Genomic DNA, 14,259 nt, shown 5'->3' on the forward strand with positions numbered 1-14,259 from the left:
TGGGAAGTAAAAACCGCGATGCCTTCAAAGAGCTTCCTAAAAAATAGGAAAACTAAAAACTTAACGCAACAAAAAGCTTACCAGGTTAAAGCAAAGAAAACAATGCTACTATAGTTCCACTCTAACATTATGGATTTCTGTTAGACAAATTAGATCTTGCATTGTTACTTCATTTCCTAAAAAAAAAAAAAAAACGCCAGGCTATTACCAGAGATATACAGGCCTACTATCTTTTTCAGTTAAACGTTAGACATTACCATCCCTGCAGCTTTGCTAGTTAAAATGGTTAAAGGAACGTCTATTTTCAAAGTTAAAAGGGAGATGAAAGCAAATTACCTACAACAATCCTACAAATGCTAATTTTAGATAACAACTGCTCCTCTAACGGCAACACCTAAACGCCTCATCTCAGATTTGTTGTGGTTTAGTTGAGTGACTACAACTTTCCATAGAGCCATTCTTTCCTCGGTCTAGCAAAATAAAACTTACAGCAAAAGCTATGTGTTTATTATTAAAATACCACTTTTTGGATAGATGTGTAGGAAAATATTTTGTTCGTGCTTTTCTTATTTTCTTCTTTCCTTTTAAAGGGCTGCCACATTTTTTTCTTTTTTTTTTTTAAGAATACAGTTTTTTTGTAAATAGAGGACAGCTAACTTTCATCTACGGGATGCTGATATTCTGGGAAGATTCTGTTGCAAAGGAAAAAGTTTCTATGTCAAGTGATAAAAAAAAATAGAAGTATACTGATTTATCTGTCAGCCGATCGATCAACATTGATTTCCTTAATTTTATGAGAAGTGAATAGCTAACACTTATTTATGCAACCAGCCTTATCCACCCATCTTATCTACGTATCTAGAAAAAATGTCAAATTCAGCCACTCTCAATTTGATTAAATTTTCACTTTTATTTGAGACTGTGCATTTAAAACGAGTGTTTATTGTTTCATGGGTAGGCCTATAGTGTCATTTTTTTTTTTTTTTTTTACAAAATATGAATAAAACATCTCAGGTGTATTGTTATCCTATAACAGGTGTGATATTATAAAATCGCTAACAATCAAAATCGGAACCTGCATGTCAAACTTTTCAGAGATTGGTGATCGGTCAGAAAATTGCAATCGCTCTCTCCAGTAATTGAAAACACCTTTAGGGTCAACTCAGCATGCTTAATCATTCTCCTCTAACATTTTTATATCCAAATTAAGTCAAGCAGACTTATATTTGTAGTCTGTGACATACACACACTCCTCCTTACATTAGAAATCACTTTATAAGGTGATTCCTAATTTTGTTATCATTATGTGAAAAAAAGTATTCTGCATTGATACCTTATTATATCCATTTTTGGTACTAAATGGATCCATCTGTGTAAAACCCAGGTTAAGCTGCCAAGTGAATCAATGGTTTTAATTTTATATAACAAGGAGGTCAATAGGAGCATTTATTTTGTCAGTGTCTGCTCATTAATGAAATTGTTGAGCAAACACATGGTACTCTGGTCAGAGAAAACCAAAATCAAATTTTTTGGCAAAAATGTTATACTGATCTTAGATTTGCTCCTGGAATAAAAAATGGCCTCTTCGAAACTTTATTCCTGCCTCAGATTTGGCATCAGAAAGCCTGTTTCCTCTTTTAGTGTCGCCATCTCAAAGAAAATATACATTATGACTTTGTTGGCACCCCAGTTTTTAACTTGTGTTATACAGGAAAAGTTATTCAGTTGTATAACTATTGACAAACAGCCACTCAGACAGTGTTACTAAATTGCTTGAGGAACCAAAATGCAGAGGAGGCAGCAATCACCTGCAATAGGCAACAAAAAAGGCCAAAACAAGACATTCCACAGGACCATTGCTAACAATATTACTTAGAAGGTTTCAGCAAAATTACTGGAAAGTAACTTAACAGGATGTTTTCTCCCAAACTTACCTAAAGAACTATCTGAATATAAGAAATGAATAACAAACTTACACATTACGGCAATATAAAAACTAACAAGGCCTGTTTAAAGTGACCAGCCTTTACCTTTATTATATTATTCTAACAGTGTATTACTTTCCTACAACTTAACATCGTGCACTAGTCCCTTGCACGTCTGCAGTTAGTGCAAAATGGAGCCACACAGCTTTTAACTGAAGTACGTATGGGAGCATATAACATTTGCTGTTTGCATGAAAAATGTGGAAAGATTTAAGGCCTATAAATCATTTTGCAAGCTGTTGCATATTCTAGAAACGTTTTAATGTTAATGACTTATTGACTTGCTTTTAAAACAAGGATGAAAAGAACACCTCTCTTTGTCTAGAACACAATATTTATTGCTTGAACTTCCTTTCCAAATGACAAACATTGGAATTACAAGTATTTACATCAAGTAAACTAAACTACAATAATAAATAAAACTAAATAAATAAATATGCAAAAAAATATAGCAAATATATTAAAAACCTTTCCACATTACTGAAAGCCATAATAGGAAGGAGGACCAACAGATACTGAAGGAGCTAAACAAATAAACATAAGTATAAAAAGATATTGAAAGAAAGTAAAACTGAAAAAAGTACAAAAATATGCTAATAATAATAATAAGAGGTGATAAAATAAGAATAATACTAAATAAAAAGAATAAATAAAATAAATACTATAAAAGGTATGAATACTTTGTAATACACGACAAATGTCAAAATGGCATTATAAATAGATGACTAACTTAGATAATTTCTGTAATATCTCTATGATTTTAGCTGCTGAGTACAGTAGAAACCAGGTGGTCTACTTTCATTAGATGGACTTTGATTTCCCTCCTGATCAGCTCCCAGGCTTCAGCACTGTGACCCTAAAGACACAAACATTTGATCAACATGCAGCTTTAATAAAACTTGATGAGCACAGCAGCGGATCAACAATGGAAACTGACCATTTTCTTCAGGATGTCATGCGATAGTCTCTGGAAATAAATGTGAAGCTTGGTGTTGTGCTTCTTCTTCATGTGGGCGTGGCCTTTAATCTGAAACAATCAGAGAGCCAAGTTTTAAAATAATAATTTCTACATTTTCTGTAAAATTTTTGCAACTGTTATAAATGAAATATAATCATAGGAGAATGAAAGGGAACTTACGCATGATTGAAGTTCATCAGCCTGTTTGTTGACAACATTGAGAAAGTTCTCCACTGTGGTTTCCTGCCATGATGAAGAGCTGTAGTCATCCTCAAACAGGGCAGAAATCTCCCTCAGGATGTGGACTGTGAAGGCGAGTTTACCCTCAGCCTGTAAGAAGAAGAAGAAGAGGAGGACTGTGAGATGCTGACTGCAGAAATCCTTGCTGTTCCATCTATGATCAAATGATTGATTGTTAGCAGAATGCAGCTGAGGAGGACTTACTGATGCTTTGGACACGTGGCTGTACAGATGATGAGGGAAGGCCACAGCGCTCTGCTCTTCATCCTGAGTGCTGTTAGTGCTGTTATTAACCTGCAGCACAGACACATCAGAAATTAAGCATATTTTTACAAATCAGATCAAACATAAACGAGCATTAAAATCTGATCTCTTACCATCCCATCCAGAAGATCTAATGAGTTCTGGCTGTGCTGTCTGAATTTCTGATCCATCCACCTGCAGCTCAGCGGGGAGCATGCGCAGTACAGAGCAAGAAAGACACAAGCCAAGAAAATCCTGTTCAGCATCTTGATTTTGTATTTAAGTCTAAATCTAATAATTCCTCTTTGTATGAGCTCAGATGTGTCTTGGTGTGGTTGTGTTGGAGCAGAGGAGCTTTTATCAGAGCGCGGATTCCACTTTCCGAAGTCCACGCCTTGAAAAATCACAGAGCGGCTTTCGGAGAGAAGCAGAAAACGAAGCAGGAGGTGAGATGCTGTAAATCTGTTTGAAGGAGAGAAATATTAACGCTAAAATAATGTCTTACAGTATAATAAAGATTTTTATCGCTATAAAAATAAAAGCAGCAGCGAAGACAAAAGAAATCGTGGAATCAGATGGAGATGTTTCTCAGGCTGCTGTCAATGTTTATAAAAGGAATAGGCTTAATATCTATTCCAATACGAAATTAAATTTTGTTCTTTAAATACTATAATTAAATAAGAGATTAAACAGAAAGGCGTGTGAATGAAATGGAAATAATTAAAATCTAAGTAAGTTTATTTTTCTTTAAAAAAAGAGCATTTTTTCTTGAATTAAGCAGTTAAGTGATAGGCTACACTTTGTCAATGGAATAAGGCAATTTACATATAAAATAAGAAAAAACAAACGCGTTGTCTTATTCCAAAGTATCTCATTTTAAGAGAAAATATTAATTCAATTGGCAAATCTTCTTATTTATCTGGTTAATTTAAGGTTAAATACAGACATGTTTACTTATATCTAGACTGTATTTGCAGTGTGTGGATTACGGTCATTTTTTAGGCTTTGCCGTCTTAATCAATGTAACGAAAAATTTCTGAAACGATCCTTGTTTTTTCCTAATTGCTCTTCTTTTTGTAATTTTTGGTTAGTGTCTGGGGTAGGCCTGCTAAGTATAAAAAGACGCGCAAATTATTGGAAGGAAATACATATGGTTCGAAATGCACGTTGCAAGGAACTAAATGGAAAGGTGGTTTTATTGGAGAATTTAAAAACGTTTAATTTTCATTGTTAAATAATGACACGAAATTTTATTGAGGCAGATTGCCCATATAGAGAGTATACCATGTGGTATTCGTGTATTATTACAATAATCCAACTTGAAACAATGACAAAAACTCATTATTGCGCAAATTTTCAAAATATCTGCTGAATAAATAAACATGAATTGTAATACAAAATGTGAAATTATGAATGAAGGACAACACGTTTGGGTGTTTTCCAGCTTTTCGTATATTGCATCACTGCCTCACTGTAAATGATTAGTAACTGATTGCAGCATGTTTATAATAGCAGCCAATCAGGGAGAGAAACGGAAAGCGCCTCTGACGACACAACCAATTAGGATTCCCCATGTTACAGTTGCACCAAGACTGTTGTTTTAGTCAATTTGATATTTAAGTTAGAATAAACAATAATTTAAAAAAATAGAAATAAACAACAGGTTATGCCTTCCATCTCGCAGTGATACCATATGTAAAACAATTACCTATAATATAGAAGACTAATACACTTAGATTAAAGGACAGACTCAGCTTTCAGACTTAACAAAAGGACATAGAATAGAGCATTGCTTCGAATAATTTAACACACCTCTTGTTCATTCTTTCATTTATATTTCGGTATAGCTCGAGTATAGGGATATATAACGCACTTAAAATTATTAATAGATATAACCCATTTACGGCTGGTTTTCGGACTAAGACGCTCTAAGAAAAATTAAAACAACTTTATCCAGATATTATCTCTGCTGCTGAATTCTTACTTCTCTGATCTACATTATGTGAGGCGCATTGACCAGGAGGCGCACATCCTGTCCTCACTTGGATTCTTAGGAATGGACGTCAGAGCGGCTTTCATTTTCACTTCAATAACATTATTTATGTTGCACTACTTGTTTGCAATTCTTTTTTTTTTTTTTTTTTTTTGTGGCTTTCTTTCTGTAAATCCCTCCAGGTCACATAGATGATTAATCATAGTCTAGTTTTTAGCATTTTGAAACTCAAGTAAGAGAAAATGTTTTCACGATATTTGTTATGTTATACCGCTTTAAATTCTGTTTATTTACTAAGCTAACTAGGCCTATACAGCGGCATTGAAAACGTTTAAATAATAAAAATAAAGTTGTAAAGGTTTAATTCAAATATTCCGTTGAAAAAACAGCAGTAGCCTAAATTGATGTGTAGGCTTTTATAACTCATCAAATATGGGCCATGTGACTTCTTAGGGAAACAGACAATATCAATTAAAGAATCAATAAGAGGTGTGTTTATTTATCTGAAGCCATTATCCATTTACATTCATGTGTTTAAAAAAACAACAACAATTCTTTAACTTGCAAGCTTAGGATACCTTTATTGTAGACACAATCTAGCCGTTGGTTTAGTTCTATATTTTTCAGCACATTTTGCTCCAAATTGGGACTTGCATACTGCAAAAAAAGTAGATCTAAATAAATAATTTTTTCTTAAAATGAGCGCATTTTTTCTTGAATTGATGACTTAAGTGAGACACTTTGCCAATGGAACAAGACAATTTACATTTAAAATAAGAAAAAACATTTGTATTTTTCTTATTTCAAGTGCATATTATCTAATTATTTTATTTTGAGAGTAAAATATCTCATTCCATTGGCAAATCATATTTACCTCTTCAAAGTGTAAATAGACTAAATTTAAAATAGTTTTATTTATTTATTTATTTATTTTACTTATTTCTAGATCGTTTTGCAGTGTATACCTAAAACTCACAGATGGCCTAAATCATTACCGAATTTATATGATTTTGTTTCTCGGCACGAGGCACACCTCTGATATTTTATTTCATTTTTTTTTATAAAATCCGTTCATATATTTTTAAATTGATCCTGCTTACAAACCAACAACGTTTTATGTCCTTGTATTTTTTTTCTTCAATAAAATACCAACGGTTTGCTTATTCCGCCAAATATCCCTATCTCACCACGTGAGAGAATGTTAAAAAAATAAAAATCCTTTATCCAGATTATGATGTGGATTCTCCCAAAAACATAACCTCCTCTGGCCTTAATTATGATCGATTTTAATTATGATGTAAAATGATTAAATTAAATGCCCAAAACAACAGTCTTGCTCAATGCTGCCTGCTAACAAGACTGTTGTTTTGGGCATTTGATTTAATCAGTTTACATCATAATTAAAATCGATCACAATTAGGATTCCCCATGTTAGAGCTGCACCAAGACTGTTGTGTTAGGCCTAGTTATTTTAATATTTAAGTAAAAAAAAAAAAAAGATGAAAAATACAGAAATAAACATCGGTAATGTTTTCCATCTCACTCTCATACCATTTTTTTTAAATTATTATTTATTCTAACTTAAATATCAAAATGACTAACACAACAGTCTTGGTGCAACACTAACATGGGGAATCCTAATTGGTTGTGTCGTCAGAGGCGCTTTCAGTTTCTCTCCCTCATTGGCTGCTATTATAAACATGCAGCTATCTGTTAATCATTTACAGTGAGGCAGTGATGCAATATACGAAAAGCTGGAAAACACCCAAACGTGTTGTCTTTCATTCATAATTTTACATTTCGTATTACGAAACAGATTTATTTATTCAGCAGATTTTGTAACCTGTTGCTAAATAGCGAGTCCAGTTCTGCTTATTGTTTTAAGTATAGGATTATTGTCATTTAATGTCTCTCTATATGGTCTATTTATAATGACCCACCTGCCAAGGCCCCGTCCTGTCCGTATTTAAACACACACAAACACACACAAAATAAATAATAATAATAATAATAAAAAAATAGAGTTCTTCTGTAAAATCACATTTCCATAGTTCGTTACAACGTGCAATGTGGAACTATGTTTTATTTCCTCCCAATACTTTAACCGCGTTTTTAACTTAAAACACCATATTTAGAAGGCTTAATGCAGACACTAACCAAAACACGTCAGAGCTGCTTTCATTTTCACTTCAATAACTGCACCTTGCTTGGTTTAAAACAACCACAACCAGTTATTTCAGTTTGTTCTGAATCCAATTCATTCATGATGAAATAATATTTAGGTTGCACTAGTTGTGAAAACCACGGTCTTTCAAATATTGAGGAAGCTTTGTCAAAAAAAATTCACACGAATTAGACCATAGATGTGTTTATCTATTTACAGCCATGCTCTATTCTAGATGTGGCATATGTAATTGTTTAAATTATAAGTCTGTAACTTACAAGCTTATTCTTTACCAACTTGAATTATTTGTAAGCGGATCGACTTTTTGTTTATTTCTATATTTCAATTAGGCCTGTGATTATTTATTCTAATTTGAATGTCAAAATAACTAAAACAACAGTCTTGGTGCAGCTCTAACATGGGGAATCCTAATTGGTTGTGTCGTCAGATGCGCTTTCAGTTTCTCTCCCTGATTGGCTGCTATTATAAACATGCTGCTATCAGTTAGTAATCATTTACAGTGATGCAGTGATGCAATATACAAGCTGGAAAACACCCAAACGTGTTGTCCTTCATTCATAATTTCACATTTTGTATTACAAAACAGATTTATTTATTAAGCAGAGTTTAGTTCTGCTTATTGTTTTAAGTAGAATTGTTGTCATTTAAAGTCTCTCTATATGGTCTATTTATAATGACCCACCTGTCAAGGCCACGTCCTTTCCGTATTTAAATAAAAAATAAAAAATATTTAGAGTTCTGTAAATGTAAAATCACATTTCCATCTTGTGCCTTAAAACGTGCAATGTGGAACTATGTTTTATTTCCTCCCAATACTTTAACCGTGTTTTTTAACTTAAAACACCACATTTAGAAGGCTTACTCTAGACACTAAACAAAACTGACAAAAACACGCAACAATTAAAAAACAAAAACAAAAAAAAACATGATCGTTTGAGAAAATGTTCGATATCTTAATTAAGACGACAAAGCCTAAAAAAATGACCATCATCCACATTTCATTCTCAGCTCCTGCTTTGTTTTCTCCTTCTCTCCGAAAGCCGCTCTGTGTTTTTTCCAAGTTTCGATTTCTGATCCGCGCTCTGATAAAAGCTCCTCTGCTCCAACACAACCACACCAAGACACATCTGAGCTCATACAAAGAGGAATTATTAGATTTAGACTTAAATACAAAATCAAGATGCTGAACAGGATTTTCTTGGCTTGTGTCTTTCTTGCTCTGTACTGCGCATGCTCCCCGCTGAGCTGCAGGTGGATGGATCAGAAATTCAGACAGCACAGCCAGAACTCATTAGATCTTCTGGATGGGATGGTAAGAGATCAGATTTTAATGCTCGTTTATGTTTGATCTGATTTGTAAAAATATGCTTAATTTCTGATGTGTCTGTGCTGCAGGTTAATAACAGCACTAACAGCACTAAGGATGAAAAGCAGAGCGCTGTGGCCTTCCCTCATCATCTGTACAGCCACGTGTCCAAAGCATCAGTAAGTCCTCCTCAGCTGCATTCTGCTAACAATCAATCATTTGATCATAGATGGAACAGCAAGGATTTCTGCAGTCAGCATCTCACAGTCCTCCTCTTCTTCTTCTTCTTACAGGCTGAGGGTAAACTCGCCTTCACAGTCCACATCCTGAGGGAGATTTCTGCCCTGTTTGAGGATGACTACAGCTCTTCATCATGGCATGAAACCACAGTGGAGAACTTTCTCAATGTTGTCAACAAACAGGCTGATGAACTTCACTCATGCGTAAGTTCCCTTTCATTCTCCTATGATTATATTTAATTTATAACAGTTGCAAACATTTTACAGAAAATGTAGAAATGATTATTTTGAAACTTGACTCTCTGATTCTTTCAGATTAAAGGCCACGCCCACATGAAGAAGAAGCACAACACCAAGCTTCACATGTATTTCCAGAGATTATCCCATGACATCCTGAAGAAAATGGTCAGTTTCTATTGTTGATCTGCTGCTGTGCTCATCAAGTTTTATTAAAGCTGTATGTTGTAATAATGATGATCAAATGTTTGTGTCTTTAGGGTCACAGTGCTGAAGCCTGGGAGCTGATCAGGAGGGAAATCAAAGTCCATCTAATGAAAGCAGACCACCTGGTTTCTACTGTACTCAGCAGCTAAAATCATAGAGATATTACAGAAATTATCTAGATTATTTATCTATTTATATTGCTGTAACTATTCAAACTTTTTATGGTATTTATTTTATTTATTCAGTTTACCTTTTAATTGTTATTGTTTTTTTTTGGTACTTTTTTCAGCTTTACTTTTTTAAAATATATTTTTATATTTATTTTTATTTGTTTAGCTACCTCAGTATCATTTTTCTCTCTATTATGGATTTCAATAATGTGGAAAGGTTTTTAATATATTTGCTACATTTTTTGCATATTTATTTTTAGTTATTACTGTAGTTTATTTAACTTTGATGTGGAAGTGCAAGCAAAAAATATTGTGTTCTAGACAAAGAGAGGTGTTCTTTTCATCCTTGTTGTAAAAGTTACTCTATAAGTCATTAACATAAAAAAAATATTTCTAGAATATGCAACAGCTTGCAAAATGATTCATAGGCCTTAAATCTTTCCACATTTTTCATGGTACCGCTGCAAGGATATTACAGAAATTATCTAGATTATCTATCTATTTATAATTTTTTTTAAACTTTTGTTGTGTATTAACTAATCATAGTTTTTATATTTATTTTATTTAATCACTTTATTTAGTATTATTCTTATTTTCTCACCCCTTATTATATTTCTATTATTGCCTTTTACTGTGTGTAAAACTATATTTCTATGTGTACTTTTACTGTTTATTCATTGTAACTTATTGCATTCATGGATATTCTGTCAATATTTATATTCTTATATTTGTTATAAAAAAAATAAAGGAAGTTTTTTAAGACAAGGAAATATGTTTGTTTCATTCTGGTTATAAAAACAATTCCAGAAGGAATTAATATGAAAACATTTTTTGGAATATCTAATTTAATTCAGTTTATTTCCATAGCGCCAATTCACAACACATTTAATCTCAAGGCACTTTACAGTTCACTGGACTCATACAGTCAAATTGATTCAAAGTTTTTTTTTTCTATGCATGGACTCATTGACTCTAAGGCAATCCCTCACACTAAGCATGCTTGTAGCGACAGTGGAGAGGAAAAACTCCCTTTTAACAGGAAGGAATCTCCAGCAGAACCAGAATCAACTTGAGCGGCCATCTGCTGAGGCCGACTGGGGTTCAAGGAGACAGAAGCAGAGATCCAAATAGCAGCTGTAAAAGGCGGCTCGGTCCAGGAAACACACAGCCAGGAAGACGAGCACCGAGCCAGCTCCCATATCAGAGGATGAAGAGAGCACATCCAGTTAGTCACAGTCAGAGAAACAGGACTACACTAAAAAACAGGCCCATCTTGAACATCTGTATTCCTAGATTCCTGGCCACTGGCACATTTTAGCATTTGCAGCTGCTGTAATTAACCTGGCTGGTAGTCCAACAGGGAAAAGCTCTCCAGCTTTGTCTGCATAATTTCCTTGTCAGTTTATCCATTTCATATTAGCTTAAATGGCTGCTTCAGTATGTTAATACATATATTATTAAAAAGTAGCAGACTTTAAATCTTTCTTCTTTGCGTCAAAAATAGATTATAGTGTTTTTATTGTTAAAAATAGAAATCAGAATAAGTCAACATGATGATAGCAACCATATATAGTTGCACTAAGTTTGGTCTGCAACAGCCAATGCTTTTTCATTTATTCATCCAACCAGTTATGTATCTCTGGAGCAATTGCTAACTTTATAACCCTTTAAATTATATTTATTTTTATTCTAAATGACAACTGAAATCAAACTAGCTGCCTCCAGTTTCAATCACCATCATTGAGGATTTCTAAAACACAAACGTGTAAGAGACCCAGAAGAAAGCTCCTATAGGCAATAACAGCGGAAATAAAAATACAAAGGAAAAGTAGATAAATGATAGAATTTAATGTACAAATTTGAAGTTATTAATTTCATGGTGAATCATATTCAATATCAGTTTTTAGCCATTTTGTGAATTTCAATAAAACATGATAAATACAGATTCAATACCATGTCTTGCTGGGAGTTAGCCTGGTTTCATCCTTCCTCATACTCCAGCACCTCAGAAAGTGTGTCCAATGGAGGGTTAACATTTTGCATTTCAGCCACTGGCATTTCTGTCTACTTTGGAGCTACAGCAGCAGGAAGTTGCATTTGCTGTATATTCTCCAGTGAGGGTCCAGGTGTGCAGCACAGCAACAACACAGATCAAAAATAATGAAGTAATCTTAACAGCAAAGTTTTAAATTGGGTGATTTTAAACAGGGCCCAACAGGGGCCAGTAGAACTGGTCCAAACACCTGTTATGATCCCTCTTCTGAAGATATAGTACCTAATCAGTTTTGTATGATAATATGTGATGACACAAGATCTGCACCTGATTGGTCTCTTAGATAAATATCATTTTCTAAATTTAGAACTTTACTTTAACGGTAATTGAAAAATAACGTGGTACATCTTTAGCTTCATCCATATTGAGATAAGATGACAATCTTCATCTGCTAAATCGGTGTCTCCAAAGCTTAAATGGCTTTTTGCCTCTCTTGATATATGTAATGATGAACACTTCCACTGTTGCTATCCTTTTTTTTTTTTTTTTATGTTTTATTCTTTTCCCCAATGACCCTATTTAAAAGTAAAAAACAAACAAACCTCTGGCTTTGTTATAAGAACATTGACTGCAGTGTTTTGGATCAGCTGAAGGCTTTTAACTACATTTGGTAAACCTTCTGATATCAAAGAATCTCAATAGTCCCGCCTTGAAATAACAAATGCACTAACAGTTTCTCAGCATCAACCCTGGACAAGATGTTTAGAAATGTTTGAAATATCAAAGACTTGAAAGAAGGAAATTCTAGAAACCATATAAATTGGAATTGAGTTTAATTAGAATGTAACTCACACATTATCAAATATGACACTGAATTTTATGTTATTATCAGAGACAAATTTAATGCCACAATATTAAGTGACTGACTAAGCTTCTTTTTCAAAGATGGAAAATACAGTCATGCACACACACACACTTAGACCCAGTGGCCATTAGAAAGACTACCTGTTTTACAGAATATATATTAGGAAGTCAGAGAATCCAAAAAGATCCAGCATTTCAAGATTGCAGATTTTTTTTTTTCTCAGCTTCTAACTTCTGGCCTATATTTGGTGAGGGGGGCGTGGCCTCATATGATAGGAGGGCTGGAATCATGACTGTCTGCTCTACACAGCAGCTGAACATCAGATTGCCAGCTGTTGCATTTAGGTACCATGGGAAATAGAAAAGTCTTTCAAAAATTATGGGTGTGCTTATGTGATTGGTTTTGAAAAACAAATGTAATTAAGAGAGAGAACGGGCAAAAAGAGAAAGAAAAAAAAATGTGGATAAAAAACGAAATATTGCGCTTTTTGGGATCCAAAATTAACTTGAGATTTTTTGAGGGAAAACACTTGGATTAGAAAATCTAAGAAGTATTAAAAGGCAATAATTACAAACTAATATAAATGGTGGAAAACATGTTTTAAATATATCTGAGTGGTAAGGAAATAAGAAAGAACATGAACATGTTTAGGAAAATAAAACAGCACTTGATTTACTTGAAATAAATGGCTACATAGAAAACACAGCATTTCAGTGATTAAATATTCATTGTTCGAATAAAACATTAGAATAGCAGTCCACAGATAAAATAGAGCAGGTAAAATTAAATATTTTTATTAATATATCAAAAATAACTGATCATTTTTAAAAAAATATATGTAGTTTTTATCAGTTTGTTGTACAATGGCTTGAATTTTAATTTCAAGACTTTCTTTTGCCAATGATTCATATTTATGACTCATTTATTTTTCCTTTATGTATTTTTATCATGAAAGGATTGGTCTACCATGTTGGAGACAATGACTATAGCAAACGACTTAATCCGCTTACATACAATTATAGATTCAGCTTGCAGACTTATTACTTAACATTATTTATCAAATAAATAAATAGGCCTAAACCTCTTGCTTATCCTTTAATTATTATTTCTCTATAGCTTGCATGTCTTTTGTACGAAGTAATACATGATGTATAAACTAGGGATGCACGATATTGGGATTTTGGCCGATATCCGATATGCCGATATTTTAAAACTCATGTAGCCGATAACCGATATCGATACTGATGTGAAAGCTAGACAAAAATAAGTAGTCATTGAAAATAGCAGTTTTGTTCTCCATTTCTGACACTTTGAAAAATAATATGCTCAAATATATTTTCATATGCTGATATCAAATTGATTTTTAAAAACGCGGTATCGATCTATCTTACTTTCAAAATCTCGTGAAATTTCATCATTCTGTTACAAACTCTTTTGCTACCCTCAGCCTGTAAGAAGAAGAAGAGGAGGACTGTGAGATGCTGACTGCAGAAATCCTTGCTGTTCCATCTCTGATCAAATGATTGATTGTGAGCAGAATGCAGCTGAGGAGGACTTACTGATGCTTTGGACACGTGGCTGTACAGATGATGAGGGAAGGCCACAGCGCTCTGCTTTTCATCCTTAGTGCTGTTAGTG

General features: G+C 33.6%; 2 protein-coding genes across 2 annotated transcripts; one reads left to right on the forward strand and one right to left on the reverse strand.

The window, feature by feature from the left end:
- Nucleotides 1–2,745: 2,745 nt before the first annotated feature.
- Nucleotides 2,746–3,692, reverse strand: LOC119791039 (interferon a3-like). The gene is made up of 5 exons (XM_038296875.1): nucleotides 3,561–3,692; nucleotides 3,388–3,477; nucleotides 3,124–3,273; nucleotides 2,923–3,012; nucleotides 2,746–2,841 (listed from the first exon to the last, which is right to left on the reverse strand). Exons 1-5 carry the CDS (start codon nucleotides 3,690–3,692, stop codon nucleotides 2,746–2,748), a joined length of 558 nt encoding a protein of 185 aa, XP_038152803.1.
- A 5,092-nt stretch (nucleotides 3,693–8,784) lies between these two features.
- LOC119791038 (interferon a3-like) lies at nucleotides 8,785–9,753 on the forward strand. The gene is made up of 5 exons (XM_038296873.1): nucleotides 8,785–8,916; nucleotides 9,000–9,089; nucleotides 9,204–9,353; nucleotides 9,465–9,554; nucleotides 9,647–9,753. Exons 1-5 carry the CDS (start codon nucleotides 8,785–8,787, stop codon nucleotides 9,740–9,742), a joined length of 558 nt encoding a protein of 185 aa, XP_038152801.1. The 3' UTR covers nucleotides 9,743–9,753.
- The last annotated feature ends 4,506 nt before the right edge of the window (nucleotides 9,754–14,259 follow it).

Source organism: Cyprinodon tularosa, unplaced genomic scaffold (genome assembly GCF_016077235.1).
Source record: "Cyprinodon tularosa strain WSP-4 unplaced genomic scaffold, ASM1607723v1 ctg38, whole genome shotgun sequence".
NCBI lineage: Eukaryota > Metazoa > Chordata > Actinopteri > Cyprinodontiformes > Cyprinodontidae > Cyprinodon > Cyprinodon tularosa.